Raw genomic sequence first — 14,683 nt, 5'->3', positions numbered from 1 at the left:
AATGATGACTCAGAATATATTTTGCATATGCTTGTTTATTTTGATTTAATTTCACTTGATTCTTCATATCAGCTTGTAAACTAAATTATGGACACCTCCGAGGAACCGATGCGTAGAGTTTTAAGGTCCCGCAGGGCTGAAACTGAGCAACCATCTACAAGTTCACCTCCTACACAACCAAGTGGATTAGGTGAAGATAGGAATTCAACAAATGAAAGAATGGAAGGTGATGGTAGTAATGAGCAGACAGGGCCACAACCAAGTGGAGGTAATTATGCTTCATCATTGATTAACCATAAGTTCTTTTGTAAAATGCCTACGCTTTAATTAAGATGATAAATTTTTTTTTCAGGTCCGATACGAAAAGGGCGTGGAAGAGCAAAAAATGAAGCCTTGCACAAAATTAATGAAAACAATTGGCCAGTTCCAGTTGAGTTTGGAGAGGGTTATATTAAACCTGTTGGTTTAAATAACAAATTATGGACGGCTGAGGTTGGCATTAATACACGAGATACCGAAGCCCTTCTAAAGTATAAAACGTGGAGGGATGTTCCAGATTTTGAGAAAGAGGTCTGCTATGACCATTTGAAGGTAATGATAACCATCATTTAATGCTTGTTTTGGTTAAAAAAAAATCAGAGATTACTGGTCCAATTGGTTACAAATTATAGCTTACTTTAATTTTACATTATAAAGGAGGTCTTTGGAGTGGATGCATACGCAAATGACATTGATTTTAAGCGAGTAAATATGGGAATTTCCAGCGCGTTGAGGAAATATAGATATAAATTGAAGTGTCATTTTGAAGAGCATCTTCCGATTGAGAATGCACGCTGCCATCCTTACAATGGTATTGGTAATGCTGTTTGGGAAAAATTGTGTGATACGTGGATGTCACCTAAATTTCAGGTTCAATTTCTTAACTACTTGTTTTTACTATTTAATATAATAACTTCATTCACTAGTTATTTAGGTTTCCTAACTTGTAATATTGTTTGAATTACTACTTAGGAAATAAGTGCAAAAAACAAAGAAAATCGTTCCAAGAATGAGGTTCCACATTATTCTGGATCAATGTCCTTCGTCAGACGTTACGATGATTATGTGCGTAATATACGAAACAATAATTATAAATTTTTTATTTTATATTCTACGTTCTAAACCATATATTTGTCTAATAGTCACTATTACTTTGTACTATAGGTCAAACTCAAAGAAAGGCAGAGCCAAGAAAATGGGGACGGTGAAAGGGAAGAGGATCCTGCTATTCGTTTGTACAAGGACACACATTTTAAGGAACAAGGTGGATGGGCACATGAGAAAGCTAAGAGGAATTTTGTAAGTTAACTATAAGCTACCATGTTAGATTATGAAATTTGGATCTTATAATATTGTCCACATTGATTGATTGTGTTGGATTTGTAATTTATCTGTTTTGCATAGTTCAAATATGTGTCTTATATCTAGGGTATAAATCTGGAGATTTAATAACAACTCATGCCAAATAAATGTTCTATCCCCTTACATTCCATAACTCCAAGATACTTCAAGTCTAGAAACCCCTCACCATCTCTGTCTTGACTCACATTCTTTAAAATTTCCACTTCTACTAAATACATACATGAGATCTTTGGATGTATCATGAAAATTAATGAATCAGTCCATTAATTGGGGTTTCTTGAATTAAAACTTGTTTAGAGTAAAGATTAATTTTAATTAGGGTTTCGTCAATCTTGGTTGTGACTGAAAATTATACCTATAGCAGGAGAGAGAAGAGAGAGAATGGAATAGCTTGTAAATGGAAGCCTCACTTTGCTCTAACAAGTAGTGACCCATTTATATATATATATGAATATATCTGTCTGTCTGTCTGTTTGTGTATGGGGGTGTGGAGAAAGTGAGGTGATTTTCCATGAAGCAACCCTTTTATGCATAAGGTTTATGTGTGGTTGTTACATATATATATATATACACACTTTTATGTTTTATGATTATCTAAATATATATGTAGAGAAAGTGAGAAGTGATTTTCCATGAAGCAAGCACTTTACTGTCATAAGCTTTATGTGAGGTTGCACATATATATAATATATAATTATCCGTACTCTTTTATTATGTTTGGGTGGCTGTAACTTTGAAAATCCACCAAAAACATAAAATCCCATTTGTAGGAATGTTAAAGAAAAGATGAATTATTTTGGTGACTCTTGGAGCTTATAGGTCGTATGTCTCCAACCATATTGTGTTTGCATGATTGACTTTATTATCATTAATAGTGATAGGAGATTCTAAGTTTATTATTCAATTAACGTGTATATATATATATATATATATATATATATATATATATATATATATATATATATGACGAGCTAAAAGCTTTTTTTAGCTTTTATATATATATTCATATGACGAGCTAAAAGCTTTTTTTAGCTTATTAGAAATATATATATAGGTTGATGTTCATCTTTTTCAGATTTATAAGGTCAATACATGGACTCCCAAATGCACTCATTCAAATACCTTCTTTTTTTTTTTTTTTTTTGGTTATGCTAATATAAAACATTATGCTTATTCTTTTATTTTACCAAACAACTCCAGAGCACAAAAAGACTGGAAAAACAAAATTGGAACTTCACTGTGGCCCCAGAGCCCACCATTAGGATTTTGGAGAGATAGTTGGTTTCTACTAAATGTCAAAATGCATCACTCCTTTTTCATATCAAATTTGGCTATGTGGGTGATGGAATCGCACAACTTGCAACGGGGACAACATGGGCAGCCATTTACCATGTTTGAGAAAGTGCCTTAGAGTTGCAAGTTACAGAAAGTGCCTTGCGTTTTGGCTCCATTCTAATCTATTAAAATACCAGAACCTTAATGATTTGATCAACCATTTTGCAGTGATGGATACTTTTTGTGTGTTAAACTCGTATCAGACCACATTATAATGATAATGGAGAGTTTTTGTGAAAAAATTAGCTCTGTCAAACCCATGGTTTGTTTGCTAATATTTTTCTGGTGCACCAACTACCCACAAAGTTTCTAACAATAATTTCGACAGTAGTGAGCCTTAAATTTATTTAAATGTACAAATTTTTTTTCTATTTGTTGAGAAACAGCATGTCATACAAGAAATGGCATACAAGAAATGCCATTGTTTACTGTATGTGCGCATGTTATAAACCGAATCACTTTAATCTCTCTATTTTTATGTGCTGGTGCATGTGTGATTACATTTTCTGTTATTACTTGATTTATTCCTATGCCATATTTTTTTAATTTGATAGCGAACTTAAATATTTTGCAGGATGCAATGAAAGAAAAGGCTGCACAAAATTCTCAAAATTCTGATGGTACGAGTCCATCCATAAATGATGTTGAGATAGTACAAAACCAACTAGGCATAAGGAAGGGATATTGCCGTGGATTCGGACATGGTTTCGTGGCTCCAAAGCGTCAGCGTGCCTCTTCATCATATGATGAGGCTTCTAGGAAAAGGGCCGAAATTGCTGAAGAAAGAAGTGTACAAATGGCGGAAAAAATAGAAAAACTTGAGAAGATGCTTGAGCAGTACCAACAACAGCCGCCACCATGGTTCCTCCAATATCAGCAGCAGCAGCAGCAGCCGCCACCATGGTTCCTCCAATTCCAACAGCAGCAGCAGTCGCCACCATGGTTCCACCAGCAACAGTCTCCATCAGATTCCCAACAGCAGCAAACCGCACCAAATTGGCATCAACAACCACCGCCACCTCCAGCAGACTCGTATTTTCAGCAGCCGCCACCAACAACAAGATGGCAATATCAGCTGCCGCCACCAACATGGTCTCACCAGCAAGCACCACCACAACCACCAACAGAATGAATAATGGATCTTGAAGAGGATGGAATAATTTTTTGTGCTACCACATGGTTTTAGTTTTTGTTTAGAAAACTAGAGATTTTATATTTTATGGATCTTGAATATATATATTGTGGATTGATTTTATTCTATGGATAGTAATATTTTTTTGAATGTTATTGTGGATCTATTTTGTATATGTTTTGTATGTATGTATCCGGAATGGTTAAATTCACAAATTAAGCATACAATATATATATATATAGACGGTTTAATATAATAATTATAATTAAAAATAATGTATTAGGGACGGTCCTGACCGTCCCTAATACAATAATATATTAAAATATATAATTAAAATTAATGTATTAGGGACGGTCCTGACCGTCCCTAATACATTAATATATTAAAATATATAATTCAAATAATGTATTAGGGACGGTCCTGACTGTCCCTAATACAATAATATATTAAAATATACAATTAAATTAATGTATTAGGGACGGTCTGACCGTCCCTAATACATTAATATATTAAAATATATAATTTAATTAATGTATTAGGGACGGTCTGACCGTCCCTAATACATTAATATATTAAAATATATAATTAAAATAATGTATTAGGGACGGTCCTGACCGTCCCTAATACAATAATATATTAAAATATATAATTAAATTAATCTATTAGGGACGGTCTGACCGTCCCTAATACAATATATGAAAATATATAATTAAAAATAATGTATTAGGGACGGTCCTGACCGTCCCTAATACAATATATATTAAAATATATAATTAAAATAATATATTAGGGACGGTGTGGCCGTCCCTAATACAATATATATTAAAATATATAATTAAAAATAATGTATTAAGGACGGTCTGATCGTCCCTAATACAATAATATATTAAAATATATAATTAAAATAATCTATTAGGGACGGTCTGTCCGTCCCTAATACAATAATTATAATTGAAAAATTATGTATTAGGGATGGTCTGTCTGTCCCTAATACTCTAGTTTTTGGGGACAGTCATTTAAACTGTCCCTAATTCGTACCTTATTAGTGACAGTCTTGGCCGTCCCTAAAAAGTTTTAGGGACGGTGTTATTTGGGACAGGTTGGACTGTCCCTAAAGGTCAAAAGTATTAGGGACGGTCAACTTTGACCGTCCCTAAAGCTCTTTTGGCACGCAACTTTTAGTGACGGTCCAAACTGACTTTTAGGGACGGATTTGGTACTTTTAGGGACAGTTTCGACTGTCCCTAAAACCCGAATTGTGGAAGTGAAAATTTTCTAGAACCGGTCGACGTGTGGCTTCCCATGCGTCGACCGGTATCTTCACAATGAGTTGTTGTTGCACATAACCCAAACCAGTCGACGTATGGCTTCCCATACGTTTAACCGGCATCACGTCCCAAACTAGTCGACGTATGGCTCCCCATACGTCGACCGGTATCTCGGCAGTGGGTATTTCCACTGTTCATAACCCAAATCAGTCGACGTATAGTGTACATACGTCGACCGATTTCTGCCTTTTAATTAAACTCCCAAATTACACTTTGGCACCCAATAAATGTTACACGTACTTATTTTATAGCCCAATAAAGTGTAATAATTATATTTTAACCACCGAAAGGACTATATTGCCCCGAACTTTATTTTATTTATTATGTGATCCAAGTTAATGACCATTATACCCTTTGAGTCTCAAATTATTGAATTGTGGCAATTTACCATTTTGTCCTTTTTGGACCATGATATTTAAATTTAACGTGAAATTACCGTATTACCCTCGGATGATTTTGGGTTGGGAAAGGACCCGTTTAATGATCCGGATCCATGAGGAGCTGGGTCGTTACATTAATATTACACCATATATTAAATACATGCACCACCAAGTAAATACCACTTAATTCACATAAAATAAAATGTGTGAAATGCAAGTGGACCCAACTAAAATTCCGTACAAAAGAAGTGAAAAGACATAAATGCCCTTGCGGCAACAAAATTCCAGAAAAATTGAAAATGCTGAAAATTGGGAAACTTCATAGGGTTTTTCTCAAAAAACCATTTTATCAAATTCTCCCCAAAATCCCCTTTCAATTTCATTTCAAAACACTTTCCCTTTTTTTTTATGCCCAATGCTTATGTGCATATATGGAAATAGAGAGAATTTTTAACACACAATTAACAAGCTTTCACATAAATTTCTAACAAATTAATTGGCATGAAAAACTAACACATTAAGCATGTTTATTTTATTTTATTTCATTTTATTATTATTATTTTCATACAATTTAATTAAATACACATTATAATTCAATTAAATACACCTTCTCACATATTTCATATATACAATCAAGTCACTTTAAGGAACAATTATCACAATATAGCATGCTAGAATACTAATAGGATACTAATCAAGAAAAATTAATTCACAAAGGAACAATCATCACAATTTAGCATGCTAGGATACTAATCAAGAACAATTAATTCACAAAGGAACAAGATTGTAGGAATTAGAGACCCCTACCTCTATTTTATGCAAAAACCCCCCAATTTGCACCACAAACTATCAAAATGGGTCAAGATTTTCGGACTCCTTAAGTTGCTCAAAACTGAAATTGCTGGTACACACGTGTAGAGCTTGTCGTGCTCTCCATTTTGCCGCAAACGGCACTTAAAATTACTAAGAAATGATGAATTAATCAGAGGTTGAAGTTGCAAAGGAAAAAGAAAAAGAAAAAGACAGCGAGAGACAGAACACTGGCCGAGAGAGAGAGAGAGAGAGAACGCTGATTGGAAAACAAAAAAATTGGGTCTGTATAACCCTTTGTCACGTGTCGTAGTAAATAATAGGAGTGGGTCCCACCAATAGTATACATATATATATAAAAATCACATTAACATTACATTAGATTTTGTTGATAATTATTGGGACTTATAAGGAAAAAGAGTAATACTAGCTTTGACACAACCTCCTTTATTCAACAACAAAAAATGTGAAACTTATGATCCTTTGTTCGCCGGAAAAAAACGAAAAAAAAGAAAAGAAAAAGAAATTGTAATTATTCAACATTTATTGAAAAGATTCCAGTTTAATGCAGTATATAATTGACAGACTAATAAACTGTAAAGTGAATTTTTGGATATTATTTGGTATATATGCTACATAATCACTTGGTCTACAAGGTTCAATCAGTGTGTCTCTTTTACCTAATTATGCTTAGACTACAGTAATTTTTACAAGAAGTTGCAAGATTTTAAGAGCCTCTCTTTCACAAGTCATTCACTTGAAGAGTTATTTGTAAAATCCATACAATTTCTAATCTCATCTATCATATCAGATTAATAAAGACATGGATGTATGTGGTTAATAACTATTTCCTTGAATTTCCAGACCTGTCCATGAGTTTCAAGTGTTTGGGGGATTTCTAGGGCACTCAATATCACTAACTCTTCTCGAGAATCGACTCTTCTGATGCCCCAACTGGATCTTTACAGCCAGTATTAACATCCTAATGGTTGTGTGTTTAAACATGATCTTGCCGGTTTCCCATTTGGCGCGAAGGACAAAAATGGCTAGAGCAACTGTTGATATGCTTCCTGTGAGGATGAAAAGTACCAAAAAGGTGCTGGGACTTAGGCTCACATTTTTGTTATCCCATTCTACTTCCACACACTTCTCTGCTGCAGTCAAGCTGTTCTCTAATTCTCTCAGCACGCCGCTTTCAGACACATTCAGCAGTGCCTCATCCATGTCAGGAAGCATAAGAGTCCCCTTGGGAAATGCCTGAAGCAAGAATCGTTTTGAACTTCATTAGTTGTTTTATGTACTATTTTCCTATGATGTTGTGTGCAATTCGATTCTAAAATAACCCTCAAACCCCATCCCCATTTTGAACTTTTATTCAAGGTACCTTTGAAGTCACATGAGTGGTTTAACGTATAAAGTCAGAAACTCTGAAAGAAAATGAGTTAAAAATGACCTTATTCATAATACATTGGAAGTCAAGAGAGTGTTTTAATGTATGAAGTTAGAAACTTTGAATGAAAAATTACCTTATTCAAGGTACCTTTGATAGTCTTTTATACTAAGCAGATAACTCCATATGGTATCATCTCCCCTCCCAAAAGTGGAGGTTGAGTGTTCAAGCCCTGTTAGGAGTAATATTGTGGGTATGTACACGTTTACTTGAAATTCCGGAGAAACTTAGGCATGACCTAACTAGTTTAGGTCTTTATCCGTTTAAACTAGCTATTTCTATATGTTTATAGAAATTATAATGCAGATAACTTAATTGAACGAAGAAAGGGGAGAAAAAAAATTACAAATCCATATCCTCCGACTCTGAAAGTTGGTCCTGCCATGATGAAGCTCTTGCAATATTTGGCCATGAATAACTTGGCCGCAGGGACTTCAAGAAAAGCTGCTGCAATTTCTCCAGTTCTGAGGGCTTGGGCATATCCTTCCGTGGTTGAATAATTCTTGACATCATTGCGGTTGAAATGTAAGACATCCACCAAGTAGTTCACCACTAAAGATTTTGTGGAGTACCCAATCTTTGCATTGCTATTCTTTAGTGTTTCGATATCTGCTACCTTTGGTTGAAGCCCTTGGACAGTGAGCATGCTGGTCAGACTAGCTGTGTAGCTCTGTGAGATGATTAGTATCACAAAAAGCCACACCAGCGTCGTCATTCTTGATAAATTGCTATGTAGCATTTCCCCTATGCACAAATCCCAAACAAATTAGCTAGTGATATCTCCTTTACCTTCTAAAGTGAAAAGGCGAGATGTTTGATGTGTTACCTTGTAAAGAGAAGGATGTGGCAAAAGCAAACCAGAGCAAGATTCCTAGTTGATTCAGTGTTGAGCCTTTGAGCTCAGGGCAGTGATTCCGCTCTATCATCCATATGACGAAGCCATTGTAGAGATTTATGACTGCTGTAAGAACCCACATGGATTTTGTGAATGGCTTTGTGAATAGCCAAGTCTTATTGCTCGATTGTGACTGAACCGGGACTACCATCACCAATCCTGATTCTGTATGAGGATGTGTGAATTCAACATATTTGTATCTGCTGTAAATAATTGCTATGTCTCCAACGGCTGCATCAAAGTTCTGATTTCATGAACAAAAAAATTCAAGTCAAATGATCAAATCTAAAATAAAAATGAGCAGGGACAAAACACAAGATGAATGAATGATCTCACCTTTAGATGAACTTGTTCCACCAAAGAAGTGTGATTGCCGTCCCATGGAATGAACTCATATGGCAAATAGTATGGTAATCGTTTCACGGTTTTCTTGAACACTTCGATTGAAAATCCATTGAAGGAGTAATTATTTGTAGAAGGATCATATTGAACATTCACAAAGTGGTTGGTTAAGGATCCGTTTGGCACGCCTATTCTTAATGGCTTGGCCATGGTTGGAAGAGTCCACCCTTTTGGAGTATACCAAGGTCCCCCAGGCCACATCACTAGCCCCAATTTTTCCATGGAAGGACTGTAGGTAGCCTTTTCATCAATAGTCTCCGAGAAGCCTTTTTCGTCGGTCCAGAACCCATGTTCTCTATGACTCCTTCCAATCACATTGACAATCTGAAACACTTGTGCTGGGGCTAATTTTCTCTCAACAAATTTCACATTACCAGTTAAGCCTTTGAAGTCACTTGATGAAAATTTTTCTAACAAATGTTGGCCTTCTCTGTCTCCTTCCTCAATTGCTGAAGCCACTGCTTTAGTGGCATCATAAGCCTGCAGCGCGAAAATCCCGGGTTCATGATTTTCTTCTTCTGGATGCTCCAAAGCAAACTTTTTACGAAATCTCAGGTAGAAATCATGTAAATGTGTCCGGGGATCTGGGAAATAGCTCCTGATGCCTACAACCCCTAGCATGGAATAAATGGAAGAATGGTTAATGTAATGGACAAGACTTGTTGTGGAGTCTGTAGTGATCCACACATAATCTTTTTCCATCATCTTCATCTCCTTCGCGGTCTCAAATAAACGAAGAGCCAAGGGCAAGGAAGAATGGACCACAAAGACTCGACATTGCCCTTTTTTAAGCTTCTCAAGATCATCAGACAGCGCGTTGAAAGGTGAGAGCGCTACGAAATGGCTTATTTCTGCACCATTTTCGCGGAGGGCATCAGAGAGATGAATTAATCCATTGGCAGTAGAATCAGTGTCCTCAAATATAACAATGACCCTATGCCATCCCCATGACTGAACAACAGCAGCCACAGCTTTCATTTGCGCGTGATGGCTCGGTGAGGCTTGAATTAGGAAGGGCCAACGCCTCGTTGCACATGGTGGAGTAGCATCAGCTAGAGAAAGAATGGGAATTGTATGAGAATTTAGGCTACAACTCTCTGCAACTGTTGATGCTTCTTCCCATGTCTGTGGCCCCAAAATGGCTTGCACTACCTCCTTGTTGATAAGATCATTAGCTGTAGGTCAATGTTGTTGCGAAATTAGAATGCATTTTTATTCTACAAGGCTAAATTTATAATCAAATAGTAATTGCATGTTCATGTAAAACATCAACTGAAGAAATTAATTATTAGGTATGCTATAACATCATTTGGACTATTAGCCACTTTTCATTATCAAATGTGACTATCAACTTGTCCAATTGTTAGTCACAGAGATTCTATACATCGATCCAAATTATAAACAAGGTCTAGATATTAATAGTTCGGATAGTGTGTGTATATATATTACAAAATAAAAAATCAAGTTCATAAGATATTTTGTTTGGATGTAAAATATTTTTTTTGGAAAAATATTTTTATTTTTCAGGTAAAATATTTTTTTATGTTTATTTTGTCGGTATTTGGCAAAGGTACGTTGAGATTGAGGTCGAGTCTATCGAGCGGGACATGTAAAATAACTTGTCGAAAATTTACGAATAAATTATTTTTGTTAAATTTTAATATTTTTTTCCTTCGCAAATATTTTACGACAACCAAACACCAGAAAATAAAAAAATATTTTTTGAAAAATATTTTACGTCCAAACAAACGGAGCCGTTAATTTGTATTAGTTGAACTCACTCAAATAAAAAAGATAATTTAAAGGAGAAGAGTTGATATGTGTGTGTGCGCGCGCGCGGGGGCATAATTAATTACCAGCAAAAGCTGCCCGGATGGTTTCTCCATGAGAGTTCATTACATGCAAAATCAATTTTTGATTGGTGTGGTGGTTGAAATCATCTATTGCCATATCCATGGCCACTTTTGCTTCTTGACCCTTGCGAGAACTCAAATCAACAATGGCTCCTATAATGCCCTTGACATGGTTTTTCGCTGTCGAATTCATGCTAACTGCTTTATCTGGAAATAAGAACAAGGATGCCAAGGCCATGATAGAGAATAAGAGATGACAAAATGTTTTCATCATTTTTTTTAAACACCTAACTAACAAGAGCCGCCACCTTCCCTTTTTATAGATATAAGATGCTGTACTGGTGCTGATGGCAGTGTTTGGATTGCAAGAAATTAACTACACACAGATTTGTTTTTTCTTGCAATTCACGCGGTGAGTCATGAGGGAATGCTCTAGTTGTGGAAAATTCAGTTGAAGTTGATTCGTTGGAATGACTTTGATTGGAGGATGTTAGTACTCATTTTCTTTCTTGACAAACCACGTTGTGTGATAGAAACTCTTGTATCATAGACCACATATATATATATATATATATAGCAATTGTGATCAAGCTGGCAAAGAAACTATCCATATAAGAGTTTCGGGGAACGTTGATGCAGCTTTCTTGCAACCTACAGCAAATAAAGACTAAACTAGTTTTCTTAGGACAAAACCGTAATTAAAAAGTACGACACAAAAGTACACACACTATATAAATAAGTAGAGTAAATATGGCTCAGCCCAAATAAACTAGTCAAGGAATCAAATTGGGACCTAATATGGCTTCAATGGAACGACCCTAAAATAATACTAGTCATAAAAATTAAAAATAAAAAATAAAAATCGGCGTGACCTTTACTAAAAAAAGTCCTACCGCAACCTATCGAAATGCACAAAAAAAAAATGTAATAGCCTCACTTAGCCTTAACTAATCTATCATGTCCCAACGCACAACGCAAATAATATAAAACGTTTCTAAAACAACAATATACATATAAAAAGAATCCCTTTCCTCCAATTCATTCAATAAAATAAATAAATAAAATGGAAGTGTCAGTCCCCTACCTAGTTCCATATTCCTTTACAAGAAATATAATCTAATTACATCAATTTACAGTCCATGAAATACGGCTGAAATCGAAAGTCCATAATTTACAATATTATACAAATTATACCAAAATTTTACAGAATAGTCAAGATTTACATTTACAAAATATTAAAATTCTAAAACAAAAATAACAAAATATAAATCTCCAATCCCGTCTAAACTTGTGATGGATGATCGTTCGCCACCTTCTTTCCATGTCCTGAAAAATATTAATAATAAGGAGTGAGCAAAATTGCTCAGTAGGTGGTGCGTAAGACATACCTCTTGTAACTCCGTGAATCCAAACAATGAATAGAAAAATAGAGAAGCGGGATCATGCCATACCGGGGTAAACATAGCAACAAAATTGACAGTCCAAATCATAACTAAATTATGTCGTGCAATGGGATGTGATGTCATGCATATCATTCCCCATTTTTCCAAAAACCATTTCTGCCATCATTCCCAAACTGTTAATGTAACAACCCAAATCCTCATGGATCCGGATCATTAAATGGGTCTTTACCCAACCCAAAATCATCCGAGGGTAAAACGGTCATTTCACATTAAATTTAAATATCAAAGCCCAAAAAGGGCAAAATGGTAATTTATCACAATTCAATAAATTGAGACTCAATGGTACAATGGTCATTAACTTGTATCACATAGTAAATAAAATAAGGTTCGGGGTAATATAGTCCTTTCGGGGGTTAAAATATAATTATGACATTTTATTGGGTCATAAAATAATTACGTGCAACTTCAAATGGATGCCAAAGTGTAATTTGAGAATTTAAAATAATAATACCGGTCGACGTATATACACTATACGTCGACTGGTTTGGGCTATGAATAATGGGAAAACCCACTGCCAAGATACCGGTCGACGTATGGGAAGTCATACATCGACTGGTTTGGAACATGATACCGGTCGACGTATGGGATGCCATACGTCGACTAGTTTCGACTGGTTTGGGTCATTCACGTTCAAATGCTTACTGTCAGGGTACCAATCGACGTATAGGAAGCTACACGTCAACTGGTTTGGGTTATCCTCACCCACTGTCCAAACACTGTGCCACTGCACTCATGTACATAAACTAAGATACATTTCAACATTTAATTACAATAATAACCACCACGTTGATAACCTAATTTACAACACATTATATAATATACGGGAATTAATATGATACGAATTTAATTACATTACCCAAATGGCCATATACATGATAAATTCAAATGTTTTACATAGGGCAAAAATAATACATTTTGTGTTATGCACTTTACAAGAATAGTTTAAGTCCCACAAATTACATTCAAAAATGCTTTCACATTCCCTTAGCCCTGTGGTGGATTATCATCCGCCAAATCCTTACCGTAACCTGAAAAATATTAATTATGTGGGGTGAGCAAATTGCTCAGTAGGTGACACTTAAGACACGTCTCTTGTGTCCCCGTGAATCTAACCAAAGAATAAGACAATAGGGATGGGGATCATATAGTGTCGGAATAACACAACGTAACAACAAGTCTCATTATAAACAATAGAATGCTATGGGATGCAATGCATGCCGATGTCGCTCCCCATTTTCAAACCATCACTTCCAAACCGTTAATGTAACCCCCTTTGGTGACTCCGCAGCGCCGAGAGAAGGATTGGCTACTGTCCCTGACCTTTGGTGACTCCGCAGCGTCATTATGGGGCCCAGATAGCTCAACCACGCTAGGGCAATCTCCCTAGTTCCCTCTAGGTTACATTAACCTATGGCCTGTTGGTGACTCCTCAGCGACCGGGTTTTATCAAAACACTTTCATCAATACATTCTTTCCCAAAACTTCCCATTTTCATTTCAAAATCAATTCTTCCCATTTCATGCCCAATGTAAATGCATAGATGCATTTATGTCATGCCAATGTTCATCATCTCACAATTAGCTCAAATTTAATTAGCTAACATGATTCATAAGAACTTTGAAGGAAGTTACAACATGCTTTTACACAATTGAAACAGCATAATGGAATTATAAATTCAACATTTAGGCATGTCCTTCATACATCATTTATAGTATATTAGCAACACAATGAACACATAGCTCAACATATAGCATGCTTCTATATACAATCAAGTTAACACATATTCATTCAAATTCACATATTCTCAATTAAGTAATGTTAAACTAAAATCAAAGCAATTAAGCATGCTAAGGCACAATTCAAGTAGATTAATTCACTAAAGCGCAAGAACTTCGTGGATTAAGAGCCCCTACCTCAAATTGACACAAAACCCTTGAAATGGGTCAAGGAATTCGAAAATCAAGGAGGGCACCAAATCTGAAATTGCTCATATGAATGCGTAGAGCTCTTCGTGCTCTTCATTTTGCCGCAAACGGCTCTCAATTTCTCCAAGTATTGAGTGAGTTATCTTGTTTCTAAGATTGGAAACCAAAATGAAAAAGAAAAACAAGGATCAAGATGGAGAGAGAGAGACGCACGGGAAAGAGAAAAGTAAGAGACCAAAAATATGGTCTCTAACTCAAATTTGGGATGGTGGTGGGTCCCGTACACTATTTCTTTTCTTTTTCCTTTTT

General features: G+C 35.6%; 1 protein-coding gene across 1 annotated transcript; it reads right to left on the bottom strand.

Annotated features, from left to right (window-relative positions):
* Nucleotides 1-6,758: 6,758 nt before the first annotated feature.
* LOC132309721 (glutamate receptor 2.8-like) lies at nucleotides 6,759-11,224 on the bottom strand. Its single transcript, XM_059808006.1, has 5 exons — nucleotides 10,990-11,224; nucleotides 9,068-10,308; nucleotides 8,663-8,975; nucleotides 8,183-8,580; nucleotides 6,759-7,643 (listed from the first exon to the last, which is right to left on the bottom strand). Exons 1-5 carry the CDS (start codon nucleotides 11,222-11,224, stop codon nucleotides 7,266-7,268), a joined length of 2,565 nt encoding a protein of 854 aa, XP_059663989.1. The 3' UTR covers nucleotides 6,759-7,265.
* Between the last annotated feature and the right edge of the window lie 3,459 nt (nucleotides 11,225-14,683).

The sequence above is a fragment of the Cornus florida genome, unplaced genomic scaffold, assembly GCF_030987335.1.
Source record: "Cornus florida cultivar Cherokee Brave unplaced genomic scaffold, ASM3098733v1 CherokeeBrave_3.0.0_Hap2_Chr05, whole genome shotgun sequence".
Taxonomy (NCBI): domain Eukaryota; kingdom Viridiplantae; phylum Streptophyta; class Magnoliopsida; order Cornales; family Cornaceae; genus Cornus; species Cornus florida.
Note: the sequence above shows the minus strand (reverse complement) of the source record. Positions and strands in the feature narration are given on the sequence as shown.